Below are 21450 nucleotides of genomic sequence, written 5' to 3'. Positions count from 1 at the left end.
GATGTTTTCATTTTATCCTTCTATGCTGTTGTGCCATGGAACTAAAAGTATTTTAAGTTGCTCTTCACAACTTAGTCATCTTCAATAACAACAAGGAGCTAGACCTAGATTTTTTTCAGCTGCTGGGAGATGATGGTGGAACGATAAGCAGTGAAGATCTTAGTTGCTTTCAACACAGTAATTGCGAAGTCTTGCAGGCTCCATGCGCTGCTGTTGGGCAGCCGATTCCGGAGGTGACTCTGGCACCTTCTCAGGAGCTGGCATAAACACTCTGCGACACTTCAGGGCAGGAAGCAGCAAATAACTCTGTGCCAGCCTGAACTGCAGGGGTTGTTGAGATGGCAGAAATTTAATTGCTTGTGCTGGAATCAGGCCAGGAAACAGGGTCAGCTCTCTTGTCCTTTGAAAAAATATTCTGGCGCATCACAGATGCAGCAGCAGCACTTGGAGTTGCAGCAGAAAATTTTTGCAGCAAGCTTCGATCTCATCCTATACATAGAGGGTTGTCCCTGTACTGAAAAGCCCACCCTGTCACCCTGTTAGCTAAGCATTCACCCAAATAAAGTCAGTGTCTGTCTTCACTAATATCTTTTGCCAAAATCTTGTCTCTTCGGGCTAGGATGAAGGTATATCTCTGCTACCTCGTTCAGATGCCACTGATGATAGCCATGTGTCAGTTTCTTTGTTGGCTTACAAACAAAGGTTGTTGGCTACAGGATCATTTTCAAAACTGCCAAATATCTGTTAGAAATCCAATAATTCAACTGTAAAAGAGAAATCCCAAAGATAAACTTGATATTAAACAACATCACCTCTTATTGTCACTGGAAAACATGCCAAGAAACAGAATTTTAATGGGTGTTTCCTTCCTGAAAATCTTAATGTTGGGCTTCCTATCACTGATTCTGGGCATTTTGGTCTCTTAATTTTGCTGTGTTGTGAATATGTCAGAATTTTGTTGAGGTTGTTTAGTACCAAACCTCGAACCTTCACTTAAGTCACAGCATATTGTTCTTGAGTGAGAAACAGGATAAGCAGAGAAACTCTTCAAAATAAATATATAATTTCACAAAAATCATCATCTATTTGTAGATGGTTCAGAAGAGGAAGGAAGACAAAATTAATCAAATTAATTACTGTTTGCACATGCTTTGCTTTGTGTATTTGGCAAAAGAAAATCATAATAGTGATTTAAGGCAACTACTTTCTGGAGCATTCTGTGTGCAGCAGACTATTTGTGTCTTAGTAATATTGTTATGCTCACAGAAAGCTATCAGATTCCTTCTTTTAGTTCCAGTGTATGTAGCTGAGTTTCCATATGAGCCAGGGCTCATAAGGAATCATGTTTCTTTGATAAAAAGCAGGGAAGGACTCATATAAAGCAAGATCAATATACTATTTTAATTGCTGATTTGGATTACATATATAATATGCGTATACTATATATATGCCATATTTGATAAATTAATTCTATATACTTTTATTAATATAGAATTATAATATGTTACGTTATAATATATGTGTATTTCACTGCGTTTCATCCTCTTCATAGGGGAAGAATCTGGCCTCCCTAGATGCTACAGCAAAGCACTCAATTACCTCATTAGGCTTAAGCTTTCATCTAATTTCTAGATTATTTCACCTATGTGGAAACATCAGTGGTTCTATTTTCCACAGCAAATTTTCTGCCGCTGTTTTTCTCCTTTCCTTCCATGCCTCTGTCTTTATAAAATTTTTTACGGAAGAGACTGTTGTATTCATATATGATCACACCTTCAGGTTTGCCAATCATCTAGGGGAACCAGGATGCCGAGCACTTGGGGTTTTCATCCTGTTTCTTCCTGAGATGTTGGAAACAAGCCTGATTGGCAAATGCAAGAGCTCCCTGCTCCTGTGCCAGCTTTCCCAGGGAGCTCACCCTCAGGTTCCCACCCCACCATACAACATGCTTGTTTATACAGAGTGTCACATCCGTCGTTATTGAAAGAGATAAACCCGGAAAATATAGAGCAGCTACTAAAAACTCATAGTTATGGAGAGCACTTATTAAACACTTGAATGGATACAAGGGGAATACAAACAGGAAAAGGAAGTCTGCATAGATTTAAACAGGTATTCTAAAGTATTCTGTTAAAGTGTTATTTTCTACTCAGTACAAGAACAAAAATCGGAAACCAGGTTATTGTATGTGTACAAAAAACCCACAAAGATCTGAGCAGTTACATAAAAAAGATGGCTTTTGTCAAGTGTTGCCATTTCAGAGTTTTAGCAGGTTCATGCGCTCCCAAGAAACAGGCAAATATCCGCTGTTTAGCTGATACATAATCTTTTTTGGAAGATCCAGACACCATGTCATGATCTTAATTTAACTCTTTACTGGAATTCTTCAATAATATTTTGCCTCGAGTGCTTGTGGCGTTGCAGGGATTTAGGTTCTTCATGGAGATGCTTTCAGTGTCTGTACAGGAGACGAATTCAACACTAAACACAGCATAGGAAATAAAATAAAACTCTGGGCAGAAAACTAACTTAAAAACAGTGCTGAAAAAGGCTGGTGGTTTTGTTTCTAATTATGTGCTCTGTGCACTAATTGAGAGAAGATATATGGAGGGCTCACTGTGAAGCAGCAGTGCATCTGTGTGAAAGCACTAACTGAAGCTCAGAATATGAGAGAACAAAAAATTAACAAAAAAACCCAACAAAACACCCACCCCAGAAATGAGGCCCTTTACACTCGGAGATGACTGCTGAGAGAAATGCAAAGTATTCAGTAGAAATTTCACAAGGATTTAAAAAATCAAATATGTGATTATGAGATAAGGAACTGTGACCTTGATTCTCAAACCTTTACCCTTTAATTAAGCTTAGGTTTAACCTTTAACATTGGCCCCTTCTGTTACTTTAGCCATTTTGATTATAATGGCCTATGCTCTGTCTCTACCTGTATCTCTTGATTTTCCATAAGAAACATGGTTTAGAATATTACTTTAATAAACATTTAGAATTGTTTCATGTTTTTTAATTGATTTCTTGTCCACTTGATACTAAAAACTTTCTATGTTCGAAATGTCTGCTGGTCTTCATTTTAGAAATTACTTGTAATTGGGAGGGCCCACCCCCACTGTGTTACCATCCACTGAACTGAGTGGCCAGTTTGGGGCCATTAAACCAAATCCTGTTTGCCAGGTCATTCTTTTGGAATGATATCCAAGAGATGTGTAATTAACTCCCCCACTGATTGACAACAGAACGAACAGTGTAATCATTTACTTTCTATAAACACTCATCATTATTACAAGTGGTGTTTGGGGACAGATTGATGCTCTGGTGGGGAAAGAACATTTTGTACTCTTTCTGCCGAGTATCATCATCTTCCTTTCCTGTTTGACATGCTAGGCAATGGCTGATTTTTATCTGCTGCCTTTCAGAGTGCAAGATAAAGCTTTTTTTAGGAACTGAAAGTAGATAGTGGGAACTAGATAGAGTCTTGTTCTGTCTGAGAGTTTTTAGATATGCAGCCATGAATTATGCTAAATTTCACTGCTGTGTTTGCAGCTTCTCCAAAAGGTATACCAGAGAGGCCTGCCAATGAGTAATGCCCTTTTTTTGCTATGTAGGGAATTGTTAGTTACTTCAGTGAGCAGAAATCTCAGATACATCTGATGAGAAGAGGCACTGCTGGGTCAGTACGCTAGTTTATCACCTCTCACAGAAGTTTAGAAAGACAGATTCTTTTGCATAAGGACAGAACAGATTGCAAACTAAAAGAGGGGATATTAATGGAGAAAACTACCGGAGGCATATTGATAATCTCACAACAGGAGCCTCAGGGGAGTATTTGCAGAAGTTTTTGCTGTTACTATATTTTGTTATTGGTTTATCGTAATTGAAAAAAGTTGCACATTATGTTGTGGACTACGAGGCCAAAGACAGACTCAAAAGCTTGAATCTGGTTGACTGAGATGGAAAGTACCATTTTATACTTACTTTAAAAATGCTCCAGCCTGCTCTCTCAATTGTTGGACAACCAAGTCTTCATGACCACAAGCAGGATAATAAAAAACTTGCCCGATTTCTGTGTTGCATATTAAGTTGCTAGGGGTGTTTTGGGTGGGAAATACACACACACACCAAAAAAAATTGTTATTAACATGGAGTTATTTGGCCTTAATATAAAGAAAGTATAACACAACTAGACATCTGTATGTTAGGTCTCATCTGCAGAAATGGAAGGGTGCATACATTTGTGCCCATGCTGAACCTCCTTAGTAACTGCATCATTGCTTGTATATATATACTGAGGATGTTGTTGCATAGACCTAACTGTGACTGTTAAGTAAAAGCTCATTTATGTTTTCACCATGAAAAACCTAGAGAGTCATTGAAAATCCAGTTATAAGTTCTCCCTCGCATAGTGTAACTTACTGTAGCATATTTCTCTGTTCCAGAGAAGTATCTGTGGGCTTCATTAGTCAGCACTGAAAGATCTGTGTTTGAGGCTCCTAGGCACCCTTGTAGTACAAATAAAGGTAATCAACAAGCTATGGTTTTAAGTAATTGGTTTTGAAATGACCCTGATGATTCTTACGTGCTGTGAGCTGTCAAGAAGGGGCAACATCCAACTGTGAGGATTCCCGTCACTGCTGAGCCACTGCTGATGTACTTAAATCTCTAGTGCTGGTGTAGAGAGACTGGTTCAGTGAAAGTGGTTCTGTAAACAGTCTCTGTTTTTACTTTTCAAGAACTGAAGTAGACTCAGGCTGGTGTCATATCACAGCTGTCAGTGAAAATGACTCATTCACTTCAATCTTGAATCAGAGGACCTGCCCCTTTTTGTAGGAAAATAAGAATTCTCCTTCCCTTCACTCTTCTCTCCAGTCAAACAATTTTAAAATCAAATTTCCCATGTGTTTATATCCACAGGCAGATTATTTTCTTTGTGTTTTGAGTGTCTTGGCTGCTATAATTACTGCAGCGTGTCAGAGGGAATGCAGAATTTCCTGCCATTAAACAGAGGCAGCTATCAATGAGTTTATGTCTCAAGTGTCCTTCAGTAGGCAAAAGATCTGAGTCCAGTAAAACCCTATCAACTTTTAACATATCAATTACCACCATCTATGTACAGGAGCCACAAGGGTGTTAATGAAATCCTGGCACTTGTTGAAGTTCATATGAAAAGTCTCATTGCCTGCAATGGAGCCCGTATTTCACCTGATGTTGGCCTGGACTGGTGTCAGTCCATTCTGATTCAGCAGAATAGAAGAAGTGGTTTTCAAAAAAAATGTGGTTCTGTAGTCAAGAAGGAAACTTTGAAAGTTGCTTCTACGTCAGCTTCACAGAAGCTGCACATATTCTAACAGCATAATGTATGAACTCTTTTTCCTCCGTTAGTTCAGGGGGTTTTGAATACTTTAGTTTGAAGAATTGAGGTAATCTCTCTGAGAAGAAGAAGTTAAAATATTTTATCTACAGTGCTCTGAAGAAGGCTTTATTTCAACCAGAGACTTGCGAGAAACATTGGTTCATTTCAGCTGCTCCCCTCTATTCTCACTGGAGGCCAACTTCAAGGGAAATTGGAAATGAGACTTAAAAAGTTTATTTTCACTTTCTGGAGAAGCACAACTACTGAAAAGATAAAACTGTGATGACCAACTTGGATGGAAAAAGGAGTGGAGTATTTCATATACATCAGAAAAGACCAAATTTCTACACTGTGATGTTTATAATGTAGAATTTGTCTTTGGAACATCATGACTAGAGAAACAGAATAACCAGAAGTGTTCAGCTTTTTTGCTGAAGGTTTTACATAGTTTTTCTAGTGGGGAGAATGGATAGGTAGTGGATAAAGATCTTCCTACAAAAAGATGTTCTTTCAAGTATTCTAAGGGGGGTATGTATAATTTAGGGAGGTACAGTAGGATATTTCAGCTTCATTATCAAGTATTAATAACCCTGATGAGAGACAGACTCTTAGAGAAGGATCACCTTGACAACTGAGTAAATGTTTTTCTGAGATTTTTTTTCACCTTCTTTGTCTGTTTTTTCCATGTTTGGTGGGGTTTTTTTGGTTTAGGGTTGTTTTTTTAAAGTTTTCACTGATCCTGGAGGATGAACCAAAGAAGGATTTGCTTGTAGCCTTTTGCCAGCTCATACCACCTGCAGTTCAGAGGGCTACAGGAAGTAGAGCAGGTCACTGATGTTGTCTTAAGACCTCATTTCTTTGAGACATAGTGTCATTTAAACTCTACCTATAAAAATTATTGTGGTGTTATTTTAGTTTACAGTTAATTGGTAAGAATTTTATGACTGACTGGTCTGTAATTTATTCCATTCAAATCCAGCAATGATCATTCTTCTTCTTGCCTAGCCACAAGATATCTTGTTTCACAAAAATGCAAGGAAAAGCCATCCAACACAGTTTTCTGTTCAGAATTTTAGCCACTCTCATTCAGTATTGTTACCCTAACACGTAGCTGGGAACTACAGGCAATTAATGAACAAAGAGAGTTCTCTTCCTTGAAAGGTATCCCTTCCACCCCTTACTGAGTGTCAGGGGATACATACTGAAGTAAAAACACAGAGAAAAATCTCTCTTTTGATGCAACATATGAACTAGGATCTCACCTGGATCAGAGCCAGATCAGGGTAGGGAGCCTCATATTCAAGGGGCTTGACTGCTCTAGGCTGCTGCCTTTCTGGCTGTCTGGCACTTCTGCTGGCACAGAGCAGCTGGAGAGGGGGCCAAGGATTTGGTTTTCTCTCCCACTCAAACCAGTATCTTTTGGTCACAACTTATTCAAGTGTTTTAAGTTAAGTAAGATCTTAGGTTGTCGGGAAGGCTGTCTTAACACTCTACCTCTCCAACTAAGTGGCAAGGTAGTACCAGCACAAGCCATGCTAATATTTCATAATTGGACTTCAAACATACAGCTGGAGAAACTCAGGCTGGCAAGACTCGGAGTTTTCAATTTTTTTACTGGCTTTGTGCATGCCATAATCTGCAGTGTCTGGGTAGCTGTGGGAAACTTAATGGATTATTTTCAAGAAGTACATTTCCACGGTCTGGCTGTCAGCTGCCTCCTGATAGGATTTAGTCAGGAGACTCACTGCCAGTCTTTTAGAAACTAACCTTCAGAGCATGTTTTGGGCTTGTTCATAAATTGCAAGGTTAAGTTCCACATTTCTCCATTACCCATACCCAAAGGTGATGTATATAATAGTTCTCTCATTGTGAAAACCTAATGGGGACAAACCACTTCAAGCATTTCTCAGAAGGTGTATAGGGAAAATAACCTCAGTATCTGCAGACACTCATACACAAACACACGCTAACTGTAGCCAGTCTTTTCTCTTATTTAGTTCTTGTAGTTAAAGCTAGATCGGACGATGACTATGGGAAGAGTTATTTTATGACAATTGCACTGGAATTTTGCTGGCTCTAGTATTGAGGCTTGGAAAAAGTCTCAATAAAATCAGAAACCGTTCAAGTGAGTTCTTGCTCATGCAGAGGTAGCAAGATTAATCTAGCTGTCATCTTCTGGGAAGCATTAGGAAAATCAGCCAGAGAACTCTGTGCTGTTGTAGCTCCAGTGCCAATGCTATCTTCCTTGAATGCCTTTTGTAGCGAGAGTATTGGCAAAATCTAATCTTGGTGAAAAAACTGAAATTGAATCAGGGAAAATTTCCATCAGCATCCACCCGAGGCATCTTTTTCTTTTTAAAATTGACCTTTCTTCAGTGAAAGGTTCCATTTCACCTGGAAAGAAATGTTTCATTTTGCACTATTTAAAAGAAAAGCTGAAGGAATGAAGATGTGGAAACCCAAAAGTGATCCTCTGATGTCATCTTCACTGAGTCTACCAGTTAGCTCTACTAAGGACAGCACAGTGTTTCCTGTCCCTGCATTCAGCAAGTATTTTGGAGAGGAAGATAAGGTCATGCAGGGGTGAAAGATGTTCTCCACCATTCCAGTCAGTGCTATTCCATTACCATGCAGCACTAGCAGAGGTTTTTAGTCCTCATATTTGAGCTTGCAAGCAGTAGGTAGGAGACTGAATTCTTTCCCCAGTTACCTGAACACTGAGTTACCAGCATTCAAAATTAAGTGTATGGAAAGCCTCCTGAAATTAATGAGACTTTTAATAGAGTGTAAATATTCTGTTAATCATGTACTTAAGCACCCTCCAAGAGTACAGACCCAAAGAACACATTAAGGTTTGCCTAAAGATAAAGGATTATTTACATTATGGAAGATTTGATTTGAAAAGCACATAGGGCCTTCTTAAAAAAAAAGAGAGGGACCAAAAAACCCTTTAAAGTATTTCACAGGGAAACAATACTTTGGTTATCACCTCTGGTCTTTACCTGATTATGGATTATTTGCAAAGTTCCTTCCCTGCTTGTTCGATCTGCTTGAGTGGGTTTTTATAAAAATGTCTGGACCACAGTATTTATGTGTTTCAGCAATGCTTTTCACATGCATTTGAAAAGCATATTCATTACTGTGTACAACATGTTTTTCAGACAGTAACAATTAACTTCTATGGCCAGATGTGAAACTCAGGGAAAAAAAGAAGTCATAATGGATGTACTTGCAGGAATCCCCTTTCTCCCTTAGCTGTAATTGAACAAATGGCACCGAGATAATACTGTAATTGTTTGCCTTTTCCATGGAGCCAATATGAAGATTAAAGTACCATCTGGCTTTCTGAAACCTAAAGTTAGAAAACCTCTAGCTTGAAAGAAAAAGCAGTTGGGTCCCTGTTGAGTGGACATTTTATATGTAATTTAACTTTGCTTGTCTCCACTCAAAGTTCTAACCACAAATAAGCACTCAGAGCTTTTCCCTCTTCCTAAGAGTCAGCACCCTAATAGAAATTTTTCGAAGTACCTTTTCCTGGAGGACTCTGATAACCTTGGGTCTATTTGTATATTTATGCTCCAGCTGAGTTTAAAGAGGGAAACTGAAAAGTAAATCTGATTGGATAATTTCATAATAAGGGTTCTTTTTTTAATTTTTCTTTGTGAAATAGTAATCTTTTCAAAAATATTGTTTTAAAAGTTTCCAGCATTACTAAAACTTCACTCTTTGCACATTTATAACAATTTTGCTATGGCATTTTGACAAATCTTTTTACTTAGTATTACTTTTAGGATCTTAAATAACTTTTGCAACCATTACAGAGAAAAAAATAATTTTAAGTCATGCTTCATCTGTGAAATCCATTTTTTTCATTAAATATTTATAAAGTAATCTAGATTAAAAATGAGCATTTTTTATTAGCAAGAAATTTCACAGAAAAATTAAAATGAAGCTGTTTCAATCTCTATGAAACAAAATTGGTTTCAGGGATTTTTTTGTAAATTAAAGTAGTTTTTCTTGTGTTTTTTTTCTTGTTACCAGCTCATCTAAAAATTTCTGTTGATAGTAAACAGAGAGTAATTTTTAGGGAAGATTTAATCCAAAAGAATACTCCAGGACTGTTAGTGTTGAAAATACTCTGTCTAGTTTTTTCCCAGGCAGCATTACCACTTTCAGAATCAGAAACCCACTTTCATTTGATTACTTTTGTATAAAATTTAGCCTATAAACAAACATGCAGGAACTGCCCCTTTTTTCCCTCAATCCACCCCCTCAATGTCAAAGCTGCTAAAAAAGTCCAAGTCTTAGAGCAAGTCTGCCAAAATCTCCAAGTCTTAGAGCAAAATATTTTCATATTTTGATCTGGAGATCTTCCTTTATTCTGGGATTCCTGAGTAAAAAAAAAAAAAAAGGCAAGTAAAATAGCAGATGATGGGATGGTGCAAATCTCAAGCTTTCTAGAGTCTTTACCCAGCCTCAAAAGGGATTGTCCACCTACCAGCTTTGACTGGATTATTTGGGCTGGTTAGAAAGCATAACTGGTGGACAGGGAAGTCTGTTTTAATAAGGTGCTTTTTTGGAAATATTTAAAACTCAAAATCCAGTCAACATCTACTGATTTCACTTTCCTTCTGAATGAACCCAGTGCCCCTTTGGACCAAGAAAACTTCAAATGGCTTGAGGAGTCTTTGAGGAGCAAACCTTGCTCTTCCTCTCATGTTGTCTGAGCACCAGTGCTGGGTCAAAAGTACTGAGCCTTGCTGAGACAAAGAAGCTGGATAAAACCCGCTGTTGTTACCCTCAGAACCACCTGATAGTGATATATCAGTGCACTCTTCATGTGACAGTGCAGATGGCTTTGATGCTTTCTGCTTTAAAAAAATACTTAAAAGATACTTTTAGGACATTTTCAGTAAAGGCCTCCTGATTCAGTCAATGTATTTGACCTTTATCTAGAGAGAACATAAGGCTGAATTTGGGATTTGGTTGTTTAAAGTTTTGAGCCCCTTTGTTGTCTTTGGAGCAGTTTTAAAATTACAATTTAGCAAAGCCTGTAGTTATTGCTATGTGCTTCAGTCTTGGCTAGCTGAGTTGTATTTAGCAAAACCTGTAAAATAAAATTCTCAAAGCTCAAACTCATTGAGATATTCATCTTTATGCATGAATTTAGGAAAGACTACCAATGAGGTTTGGTTTGAATAGTCACTGTTGAGCAACACTGGGAAACAGCCAAGATATGGGCACCAAACACTGATGTTTATAGTTTCAAAGCCATTTCAGAAAATTGTCTGTAACTATTGTCTCACCTTCACTGAATGTAAAAATGAGAAAGGTAATGTTTGCCCAAGGCAACCAGAGTTTTGAATATTAATTTGTATTTGTAAAACATGTCAGTGAGGTAAGTCACAACACCATTTGACCATGAATATGCACATACACATAATCCTGTATTTTCACACCTGACAAAAAGATGTAGACAAGAAATCCTTTCTTTCTGAAATACATGAGCTTGTTTTCATTAGGCAAACTCCGTAACACAGAACTATCAGCAGCAAGCTGTGTTGAGATTCCTCTTGCCAGTTTATTTTGATCAGAAACAAGAATATGGTTTTAATATACCTTGTGATTTCCTTTTAGATAAAACACTCCAGCCAGTTTATATCATAATTTCTCCTGTAATGTTTTTCAATAAAACTTCTTTTCTGTCTTAAGAAAAATGTGCTGTTTTGTTCTTTTCCCCTTTGTCTCCCCAGTGCATAGTTTGGGACTGGGATTCCAATGGAAAGCATGACTTCATTGGAGAATTTAGCTCAACTTTCAAGGAAATGCGAGGAGCTATGGAGGGAAGACAGGTGAGTGGAAACCACCCAAGCAATCTCAATATGTAAGCTCTGTAGAGCAATATTCCCCAGACAGTCCTGTCATAAAGCAGGTGGCATTGCCTCATCATCTCCCAGAATTTAGTTGTTGTGTTGATCTCTCCCATATTTTTTACTGTTACCTGGACATGATAATATGAAAATGTAAAAAAGCATTTGTTCCTGTACTTTCCTGCCTGAAATACTTAAGGTCTTTTTCTAGTTCCAATTCCACAGGCATTTCTTTTCACTGAGATTTATTTCCTTTGAGCCTGAGCACATGGTTTCCATGAGGTGCTGTGCTGCAAAGCAGATGCCCATTCTGGCTACTCAAAGCATTTCCCTGCTGGCCTAAAGGCCTCAATTGGGTGAGGGTCATTCTCCGTCTTTCTCCATTTCTCATGTGCTGCATTCATTGCTGCCAGCTTTAACTAGAATACATCATGATGAAGCTAACTGGTTTTCTAAACATTTCATGATTTACAGTCCTAACGGAAAATGAAATTGTTAGCTTATCAATAATTTCACTTCTTTATGTTAGCCTGATCTTTTCAAATTGCAGTTGATAGTAATTATTTAATATGATAAGTGATTTGGCATATCTAATTCCAGAAACTGTCATTTTCTATTATTACTTACTTCTAAAGGTGTTAGTTTTGATAAATTCTGTGAGGGGGAGTTAAAAATGTTGATCCTGCAGATAATTTGTATTCATTGTTCCACTGTTGTTGTGATCTCAACCCCAAACACAAATGCCTAATAAGCTTTATCTGGGCTTTATATCAAGGCTCTGTTTATAACATGTTAGTGAAAATATAACACAGAGTCAGAAGGTGTTTGATAAATGGTAAGCAGACAGTCTATGCTGTATGTCAAGAAACGTTTATGGCTCTTCTAGATGTTTTCTATTGAAGTTCTTAGAATACACTAAAGCTTGGCAAATGCTGCTCATGGGTGTAAAATACTGCTGATATGTATCATTCATGTATTAGCCCGTTATAAATAACTTCTGAACACAACCTGAGTATAAATAAAACCCTGTTTTGCTCTCTCAAATCAAGTCAGAGGATCAAAACTTATCAAATAAAATTTAAGTGGAAATAAAGAGGTAAACAAATCCCAGAATTAATAACATTAACAAGGCCAGTGATGTGAGAACACTCCAAATTTGTATACAAATACCTGTGGCTCAGGAAGGGACTGTGCGAGAATGGAAAAGGATGTGTATTTTCAATGTACATGTTTTAAAACCACATCATGGTCCTTCCCAGGAGACAGCTTGTTGGCCAAGACAAGAACCTTGCAGTCCAGAGTGCCAGGAAGGGCTCTGCAGGATAAACCATGTATTCTTTATTATGATGGAGAAACAGTGTGCTTTTTTTCATCCTCAGCTAGCAAAAAGGATAATTATTCTTTCACAGGCATAAAAAGTTAATACAGCCATTTGTCAGTTCTTGTTCTAGGCTGTCACTGCAATATCAGAGTGCTGTCCAGAAATGTTTTAATGTTGCCCTATGCTGTAAGTGCCTGAATCTTACTCTTTCAATGGGCCTGCCATTTGCCACTCTGCAGGTTGTCTTTTACCTATAACCTTTTACTTGCAGTCTTCCTCCACACACCTAAGGCATTTTGCCTTTTTTTCTTCCTTGTTCCTCTCTTTCTGTTGTGGCTGTGTAGTTATTCTGTCGGCTTGCACCTGCAAAACCCTGCTGTTGGTACAGATAATTCTCATGGGCACAATTACCAATGGGGGATTCAGTTTCCTTTCTCCTCTTTTCTAATCCTTATTTTGTAGCCTATTCTAGAGGAAAACAAGATTGAGTGGGTAAGATAGTAAGTATTAGTCATTTAAGTGGCTGATAGTGGTACAAAAATATAAATGCCCATGCTAGATGGCTCTTGCCCCTGATGAAATCAGGGTTTGATGAGCACTAATAGCATGATAGACAAGAACAAGCAGTAGGAGTTTGAGCAGGTCCTGGTGGAGATGACATACTTATGGAAAACAATACTATAATCACATGTTGTACCAGAGAGATCAATTGTGTGGGAAGCCACGTCACTTGGCTGGAGCCAGAATGCAATTTCCCTTTCCCTTTCTCTCTCTCCCTGTCCCTTCCTCATCCTATCTCATTTTTCTCTATTCTGTAGAAAGAACCATTGCTGCTAAAGGCAGTGTGTGCCATTGTCTGTGGACCCCATAAAAAATCTTAGTGCAGAGTTTATGTCAACATCCTTTGTGCAACCTTAAGTAATGTGATTAGCAGTTGTCAGTTCTTTTCTTTAGTTTTAGTCTCCCTAAAGAAAAAGCATGTGCAATGGAGTGTTTACTTTGAATAAAGAGGTTATGGTGAACCATGAGGAAATTAGAGAGAAGGAAGGTGTTTTGCCTTCAAGTAGATGTGTTGCTAGGTATTTCTGATAAGGAAGGCCATATCAGAGAAATGTAATTATATGTGGGTGGGGAGATGGGTAGGTTAAACATAGTTCTTTGTCCCTAGAAGAGACCCTTTCATAGCCTCAGACCAGAAAATGCTGTTTTCCATGTAACATTCCTTTCAGTCAGAGTAAAACTACATCTTTCAGCCCCTGGTATTAACATTCTTTCACAAAGCATCACAGCAGTGAGTGTTAAGTGTCGAAGATGAGGACCAAAACCTGGAACTTCATCTCAGATGCTGTGGAAGCCAGAGTAAAGAGCAGAGCTCAGGTCTGACGCCCCTATTTGAGTTGCTAAGGAGATGCAGCATAGCTTATTCTGGTTATATTTTCTTTTGTGCAGTAGACTTTACAGCCAGCTACAGTACACTGCTTTAGTTCTGTCAAAAGATAATCAAAATGCCTTAGTCATTGTCAGCCAGGGTTTTTCACTTTCCCAGGAAACTGGAGAGAATTGGAAGGAACAGTCATCATTGATAGGGAATCCAGGAACTTTGCTTAAGCTTCTGCTGCAAATCTGTGTGGTTTTAAAGCAGGCTACACCGGTGGCACAGATCTCCATCTCTGCCCATCGGCATTGTCTGTATTGGTTGGAATCAGCAGCACAAGTTTTCATAAATGCATTACCCAGTGAGAGTGGGAGTGCCATAGTTTGTGCTGGTGAGCAGGACGGACTGTGTGGCATCTGTGAACTGCTAGTGCTTCTCACCATTTCACCAGCTCACCTCATCTCTGGAGGAGTTGACAAGGATGCTGAAGTTGCCTTGTAATTGTACATAGCTCGTCCTTCAGAAAGCACAGAGTATTCTGATCCATTCTTCAACCTCCCCCTCTAAAAGATATTTTTGTCTTGTAACCAATCTATCAACTGCTACAGAACCACTTGAGATGGACAGAATGGATATGTGTCAACTGCTTACTTACAGGAGGCGGTGGTCCTTCTAAGACTGTTCCATCCCTGGGCTGTGTACTGATTATCCCAAGTTTTGAGCATCAGCCTCGATTGAGCTTACAGTCAGCTTGGTGGCTTGCCTTGGCTGTGAGATTTCTCAGAAATGTGTGTTTGAGATCAGGCATCATTTAGATAAATGCTGTGAATCTAGCACTGGCATCTTCTGAGTGGTTAAACCAGTTCTATATGAAGAGAAGGGAAAATTCCTTACCTGAATGAGATCACTTCTTTTGATCAGAAGTGGCATAAGTTGTTTATGAATTTCTTTTCTGAATGTGGTATGTCTTGGGTGAGATTCACAAATCTTGAATTATGACTCCTTCAGAGTGTTAGGTGCTGCTCCATGACTGAGAGGACTGAATTCTGGGAAAACTTGCTGGTCTTCTGTTTTAAGAAGACTTTCTGATCATGAAAAACCTCAGGATAATAACTTGATGTGGTTTTGTTCCATAAAAATTACCTTATGGTCACAGACTGTTATGTTCTGACACCTAGCCTGTTTTCATACAGACCACCAAAAAAAATGGCACAAAGACATACTCTTGTTTAAATTCACATCTGAAGCAGCCATTGCATGGACCATGGTTTAGTGGTGAACTAAACTGACCTGATGATCATAGAGGTCTTTTCCATCCTGTAATTCTGTGGTTTCTAAATCTTCTGTTAGCACTTTCCACCATTCCAAACTTCATTATTACTCCTTCATCATAATCTTGACACAAAAAAACCCCACAGTAACAGTAAGTCTGTCCCTATTTATGACATCTTTTTAAAGTGAAATACTAATAAATACTCTGAGTTTATTGTGTCTGAGGATTTCTTCCAAGAATATATATATGTTTTTAATATCTTTGTACAGTAGCAGTCTTTAAGGTGTTCTAATATTAATCTATCAAGCGTATTTAAACAGGACTAGAAGAAGCTTGAGATTATATAAATGTAAATACTATTAAAGCTTATCATAGCTGAAAGGAGGAATCCTCTAGTAATGAGAAAAAAAAAGTCACTTTTTTTTTTTTCTTTTTTTTTTTTTTTTTAATCAAGGCAATAAAGCCAGAGGGATTTGAGAGGAAAAAAATTGGGGAAATCACCTGGATCCCCATGCAGCACAGGAGTTACGTAAGGGAAAAATCTGTTCCTGTATTACATAAAAAATGGACACGTGTGCATTTGCACACACACGAAAGGAAAGAGGAGGAAGAAACCCTGCTGTACTTCCCATCTCCACTGACATTCCCACAAGTTCAGGGTGTTATTAGAGAGGGCCTTTGCATCTGGTAGCTCTTCAGATGACTGCGCACAGTGAGACCTTTAAGCTCTTGGTATTGGGCCAAGGTGTTTATTGACACCAGGGGACAATTCCATGAGTAGTCTTATCACGAGACAGCCCAGTTCACCCAGGACTGTCTGCAACACCAGCAGCTGCTGCTGGCCCCAGACAGGGCAGCAGAGGCCTCAGTGAAGGGTGCAGCCACACCAGGCACTTGGCAAATCCCTGTGAGGAGGTAGCCATTGGTACAGCCTCAGAAGTGCAGGGGAGGCTGGGGACCTTGGCTGGGGAAACAAGAAATGCTTTAATTTCTACTTCATTCCCCAGGGGCAAGTTTCCAGAGGAAATCTCTGATAGTGATTAAAAGCAGCTCTTCTCCCATAGTGGATGTATTTCTGGAATAGAAAGAGGAAAAACAAAACAAAACAAAACAATCCTGTCTTCTTGCCTAGAGGGATGGCAGGAATCATGTAGCCTTTCACGTGGGAGGAGACTCAGTTCACATAAAAGTGACTTGTTTTTCTTGAGGCATCAGAAAGAGACAATGAAGGATATAAAGCTGCCTGCTATTGATTGGGGGGTTTGCCCCATCCTTTAGACTGTGGTGCCTCCTTTGTTATTTACAAACTGTGCAATTTGTTGCAGCAGCTGAACAGGAAAGAAGAAGAGAGAAACCAAAGAAGTGCAGGGGAGGCGAAAGAACATGTTACTGCTAACACAAGCTATGCTGCAGGCAACACAAGCTCTCTAGCCCTTTCCTTACAGGCCTACCCAATGTCCTGGTGGCAAGGACTGTCCCAGAGAAAGCAACTGCTATCATTTGTCCTGCCTTAGGGTACATGAAGCTCTCCTGACACCTTCAGTTCTTTCTCTGAATAGCTTGTGGCCATGTACTGTCCAAATTTTGGTTCTACAATGGTTGCCTTCATTTAGTCACCTCCACTTCCCTTTGCTGGTGTGTGGCATAAATGGTTGCATTGTTTGCTTTTTGCTCTCTTTTGAAGGTTTTGTAAGAGAAGGAGTAAGGATGTTTGGAAAGACAGTATCCTTCACTGCAAAGAGTAACATCTTCCACTGAGGGATGTCTTGTCTCCTCATCACAGGCACAAGAGGATTGGGACCTTCCAAGAGTCAGCATTAGTTCACTGACTCTCATTGAAGAATAGCTGAATGGAGTTCGTTCAGAAATTTTCCACACAGTGGTTTAAATTTAAGCGTAAAAGAAGCACCAACACAGTATAGTCTTGGGAGTCCATTACCAACATTTGCAACATTACTTAAATTAACAGTAGATAGTTTAAAACCAGATTGCTTTCTGTTTCAGATTCCCCGTGTTGTTTGACAGGGAAAGAGTTTGCACAGCCCAGAGCTGTCAGGCATTTGGAGGAAATGCTAAGTGACTTTCAGAATGGCGAATCTGAACTTCACAATGTTTACCATTAGTGTCAGATTGCAGACTATTGCATTAGCTTCCTCTCAACTGAAAAGTTAATTTAAGAGCAAAAATGAATCGATAAAAAACAATGTCAGATACCAAATCAATACTGGGAATGTAGGAACAGACTGGAAATTGAGGTTGGTCTCAACAGTGCAAGCACAATATTTGAGAATTGTTTCTCGTTAGTACTTACCTGCTTAGAGCTGTATTCTGAACTTTGTTCTCATTATAAAAGCTGGATAAATAGTAAGACCTGTATAGGAAATTTCCTTCAAATGATGCTTTTTACATCTTTAGCTTGAACTATGGGAATTGCCAAGGTCAGAACTGGATCTTGGTGGGTAAGTGAAGATTGAGTTTTATGTAAAACAGTTTTATTGGCTTTTTTAAGCCTATGAACTGGGAAATGTCTTCTCTCTCCTCTCTTATTCCTTTCTCTTCTTTATACTTTTATCAACAGATTTAATAAGTGCAAAATTGTTCTTTCTTTCTGTTTTCCTGTTTTCTATAAATTTTCTAATCTGTTTTTTCCTTTGCTTTATTATCCACATAAGCCAATAATGTTAGTGACTTGCACATAGAATATTTAAATGAGCTTTAGGTTGTTACTGAGAATTGTTATCCATACATCTCAAAATGCTGTGCAAGGTAGGTGAACATTCATAATTGCATTTTACAGTTAGCTAAGGGAACCTGAGAGATCTTTTCTCCCCTTAAGTAATGTTTTATGCCACTTTGGTCTTTATTTATTGTAAACTTCTTCCATAAATGAATACCACGAGAAACATTTTTTTCAGGCTTGAATAATCCTTTCCTGAGGAGAAAAATTATGTGCATAGTATATGGCTTCATATAGGTCAGGCCTTGGTTAAATATGTACATTGAAAAAATACTCATGTTGGAGGATGCTAAAATTAAGGAGGTTCACCTTGGATGTTCAGGGGAAAGCTACTAGACCTCTCCAGTGTATTTCAGTGTCAAAGGGAGGAATCCTGTCTCCTATTTTTTCTTTCTATTTGATATATTACAGTGTATGTATAATATACAGACAACATGATTTCTCTGTACGAATGTTTCCAGTAAGTGTGGAGACAACTGTGTGTTAAACCATTTTGCCTGACAGCAACCTATCAAGATGGGAGAGGGCAGTGCTTTTGCCTTGCTCTCAGACCCAAACATGAGCTTATTGCACTCCAGCATTGTGTCACAGAGCACTCTCTTTGCTGGGAGAGAAGGGCTTTTATTTCTTGAGCCTGACTGCTTCTCTTGAGTAGTGAAGAAATATTTATGGAGGATTTCCCCTGAACTTGAGGGCCTGTATCTGCCTGTCTTCTCAGCTGGAACATTTGTTTCACAAGACAAATAACTGAGCTGTAGGCTAGCTGGGAGAGCAAGCAGATGTGCTTCCTGCAGTTGGAACTTTTTTTTCGTCTTTTCCCATTCTTCACTCTGTCACCTGTCTCCATTTCACAGTGATGAAAAATACCCCTCCTCTCCTGTGCCGAAATGGTCTCATATTGCTCCAAAGCCAGATGTTTTGCCTTCCGTTTTTTTGATGTTTGACAAAATCTCTAAGTCTGGAATACTTCAGAGACATCCAAATAATTGCTGTTAGGCAGTGGTTTGAAGTTCGATGAAATTTCTGGGGCTGAGCATAAAGTAAAAATAGGTTTTGGTGCTCAGACACTTTGTTGGGATATATCATGTATGCACCTCACAATAGATGAAGTATTGTAACACTTAAGAAGGTTTTCATTGTAGGCAAAACACTGTTACACTTAAGACATGTTTCATTTCAAAATTTCATAGTAGAGATTTTTAGATAATCGATCATTCTGGTTCCTTTTGGAATGGTATTTCTTTCTGTTACCCAGCATCACATATTTTGTCCCCACACTTGGAAACAGCTCTCTGAAGGAAAATAGTCATGTTATTAACCTTATGAACAGCATATTACCGATAAAAATCTGTATATATAAATGCCAATAGACACTTGCATGTACAAATGTACATTTTACTCCTGCAGTAAGAGGCGTGAATAATATTGTAGACATTAGAGGTGAGGGTCTGAAAGCTTGGCCTTATCACGCTGCCTGAAACCAGAGGAAGGCAGAACATTTCAAGTGGAAATTATTAAGAACCTGTGAGATGTTATGATGAGAACAAGGAGATGTATTTCAGTAACAAGGCAGGACTGTTTTCTGTAAAACTGACTATCTGTAAATAAAACTATGAAAAAAAAATTCAAAAAGGGATTTTGATATATTCTTAGAGATAAATTTCAAACATATCAGTAGTTAGCTCCATCTTTGTGAACACTTTACTGATTTTCTTAACTTTTTCTTTTGCTGTCAGACTTAAAGGAGAAAGCGAGATGATTGCTGACCAGAGTTTTTCCAATCATGAGTTTAATACAAAACTCAGTGTTACTGTGACAACAGTTTTGTAGTTAATACAATGCATCAGGTTGCTCTCTCCAGTATTTTCATTTGTATTAAGTTCCTTCTTTTTTTTTCCTCTTAAATGATCTCAAAAGATCCTCAATCTTTCTTATGTAACACCTGAAACTACAAGACTGGAAGATGACAACACATGAATCTGGATGTCTCCCTTAGTGCCTTGTCCACATGTATATGTTCAAAGACTGATGTTTGCCCTGGGCCTTTTTCTATTAACTATTTTCTGCATAGTTAACAGTTTTCATTTTTTTCCTCTCTGTTTGCCATTATCTGTTATGATTTAGTCAACTGTGGAAATTAGGCAGTGCAGTTTTTGTTAATTATTCAATCTGTACATAAAATTTTCCTGCAGAGTGACTGCTATTTTTTTCACAGGTACAATGGGAATGCATTAACCCCAAGTACAAAGCAAAGAAGAAGAACTACAAGAACTCAGGCATTGTCATCCTTAATCAGTGCAAGGTATATATATGTTTTGCTCTTTGTCTCTTTCTTTACTAAGCTCTCAGTGATAAATTTTAATGGTGCTTGGAACAAAGTGGAACTGCCTGTAGAATAGCAATGGAAAGTATCCCCTACAAAAAGTAAAGGCAAGGATTTGAATCTCAAAAGTCAGTTGACTGTCCTCAACTCTCGTTACATTTCTCTTGCCCTATCCCTGCAGTTTTACAATGCAAAAGACGATACTAAACTCTAACACCTACAGAGTTGCCAACTTTGTGTGTATCCCTTTTAAGACTTCCATTATTTCTACAAAATTTCTCTTGTTCCTCCTAAACCAACAGCAAAATTTCCATTGAATTCCCACTGAGAAGCAGTTGGTTCTACTTTTTATGTGAATTTTCCTTTCTGTAGGTTTAGAATTTTGATATTTTTTCTGTTTATAGTTTTGTTTCTGTCTCAAACTGTATTTAATGATTTCTTCCTTTACCTTATTTTCAGTTGGTCCCTCTCCAATTTTTTTTCAGGCAGTTCTCTTACGTTTTATCAGTATGCAGCTAAGTTGAATGTCTTGCTTTCTTGTCTGCAGATACACAAGATGCATTCTTTCTTAGATTATATCATGGGAGGCTGCCAAATACAGTTTACAGTAAGTGTGTTATTCCTCTAACTTGTTTTGAAGAAAGGGAATCCCCTTAGATACCAATTCATTACTTTCAGAGAAATGATTCTTACATGCCATTCCTTGGTAAATGATTAAGTTCTTCTTGTAAAACGTATTAAGGGCCAGTCTTCCTTTCCAGAATGAGTGCTCTGGAAAAAGCAAGGTTTTTCCCCTGAAATGGTTCCATACAGAAAGTCACACACAGAGGGAGATCCAGCCAGGGACTTTCTCTGTCAGTCTGGGGTAAATGCTGGTGTTTCATATCTCAGCCATAGCTACCAAGTAAGATGGCACTACAGGGGTACACAGTTCTAATTTAGAGTGTACTCAGAAGCTATTCAGTTCAAGGAACAGGGTGTAAAAGGATTTGCTGGGCTCTTCATAAACAGAAATACAGTTTTTTGCATTTCCAGTTAATAAATTTAGAAACATTTAATGATGTGTAGGTTTGATCTTTTTTTGTATCATGTATCTAAAAATTAATATACATAATATCATGTAATATGATATGATATATCAGTTTTTCCCATAGCATAGGAATACGGATTGTGGCTCAGTTCCAATCTG

At 38.3% G+C, this 21450-nt stretch overlaps 1 protein-coding gene across 3 annotated transcripts in view; it reads left to right on the top strand.

Annotated features, from left to right (window-relative positions):
* Positions 1-21450, top strand: part of CPNE4 (copine 4) — a 242059-nt gene that overhangs the window by 176220 nt on the left and 44389 nt on the right. For all 3 annotated transcript variants that reach the window (XM_069007457.1, XM_069007456.1, XM_069007455.1), the window contains exons 8-10: positions 11116-11214; positions 20154-20240; positions 20809-20868. In XM_069007457.1, coding sequence (XP_068863558.1) covers positions 11116-11214; positions 20154-20240; positions 20809-20868 — 246 coding nt within the window. The remainder of the gene's footprint in view (positions 1-11115; positions 11215-20153; positions 20241-20808; positions 20869-21450) is intronic.

Source organism: Aphelocoma coerulescens, chromosome 2, assembly GCF_041296385.1.
Source record: "Aphelocoma coerulescens isolate FSJ_1873_10779 chromosome 2, UR_Acoe_1.0, whole genome shotgun sequence".
Classification (NCBI taxonomy): Eukaryota; Metazoa; Chordata; class Aves; order Passeriformes; family Corvidae; genus Aphelocoma; species Aphelocoma coerulescens.
This window is presented reverse-complemented; position numbering and strand designations above follow the sequence as displayed.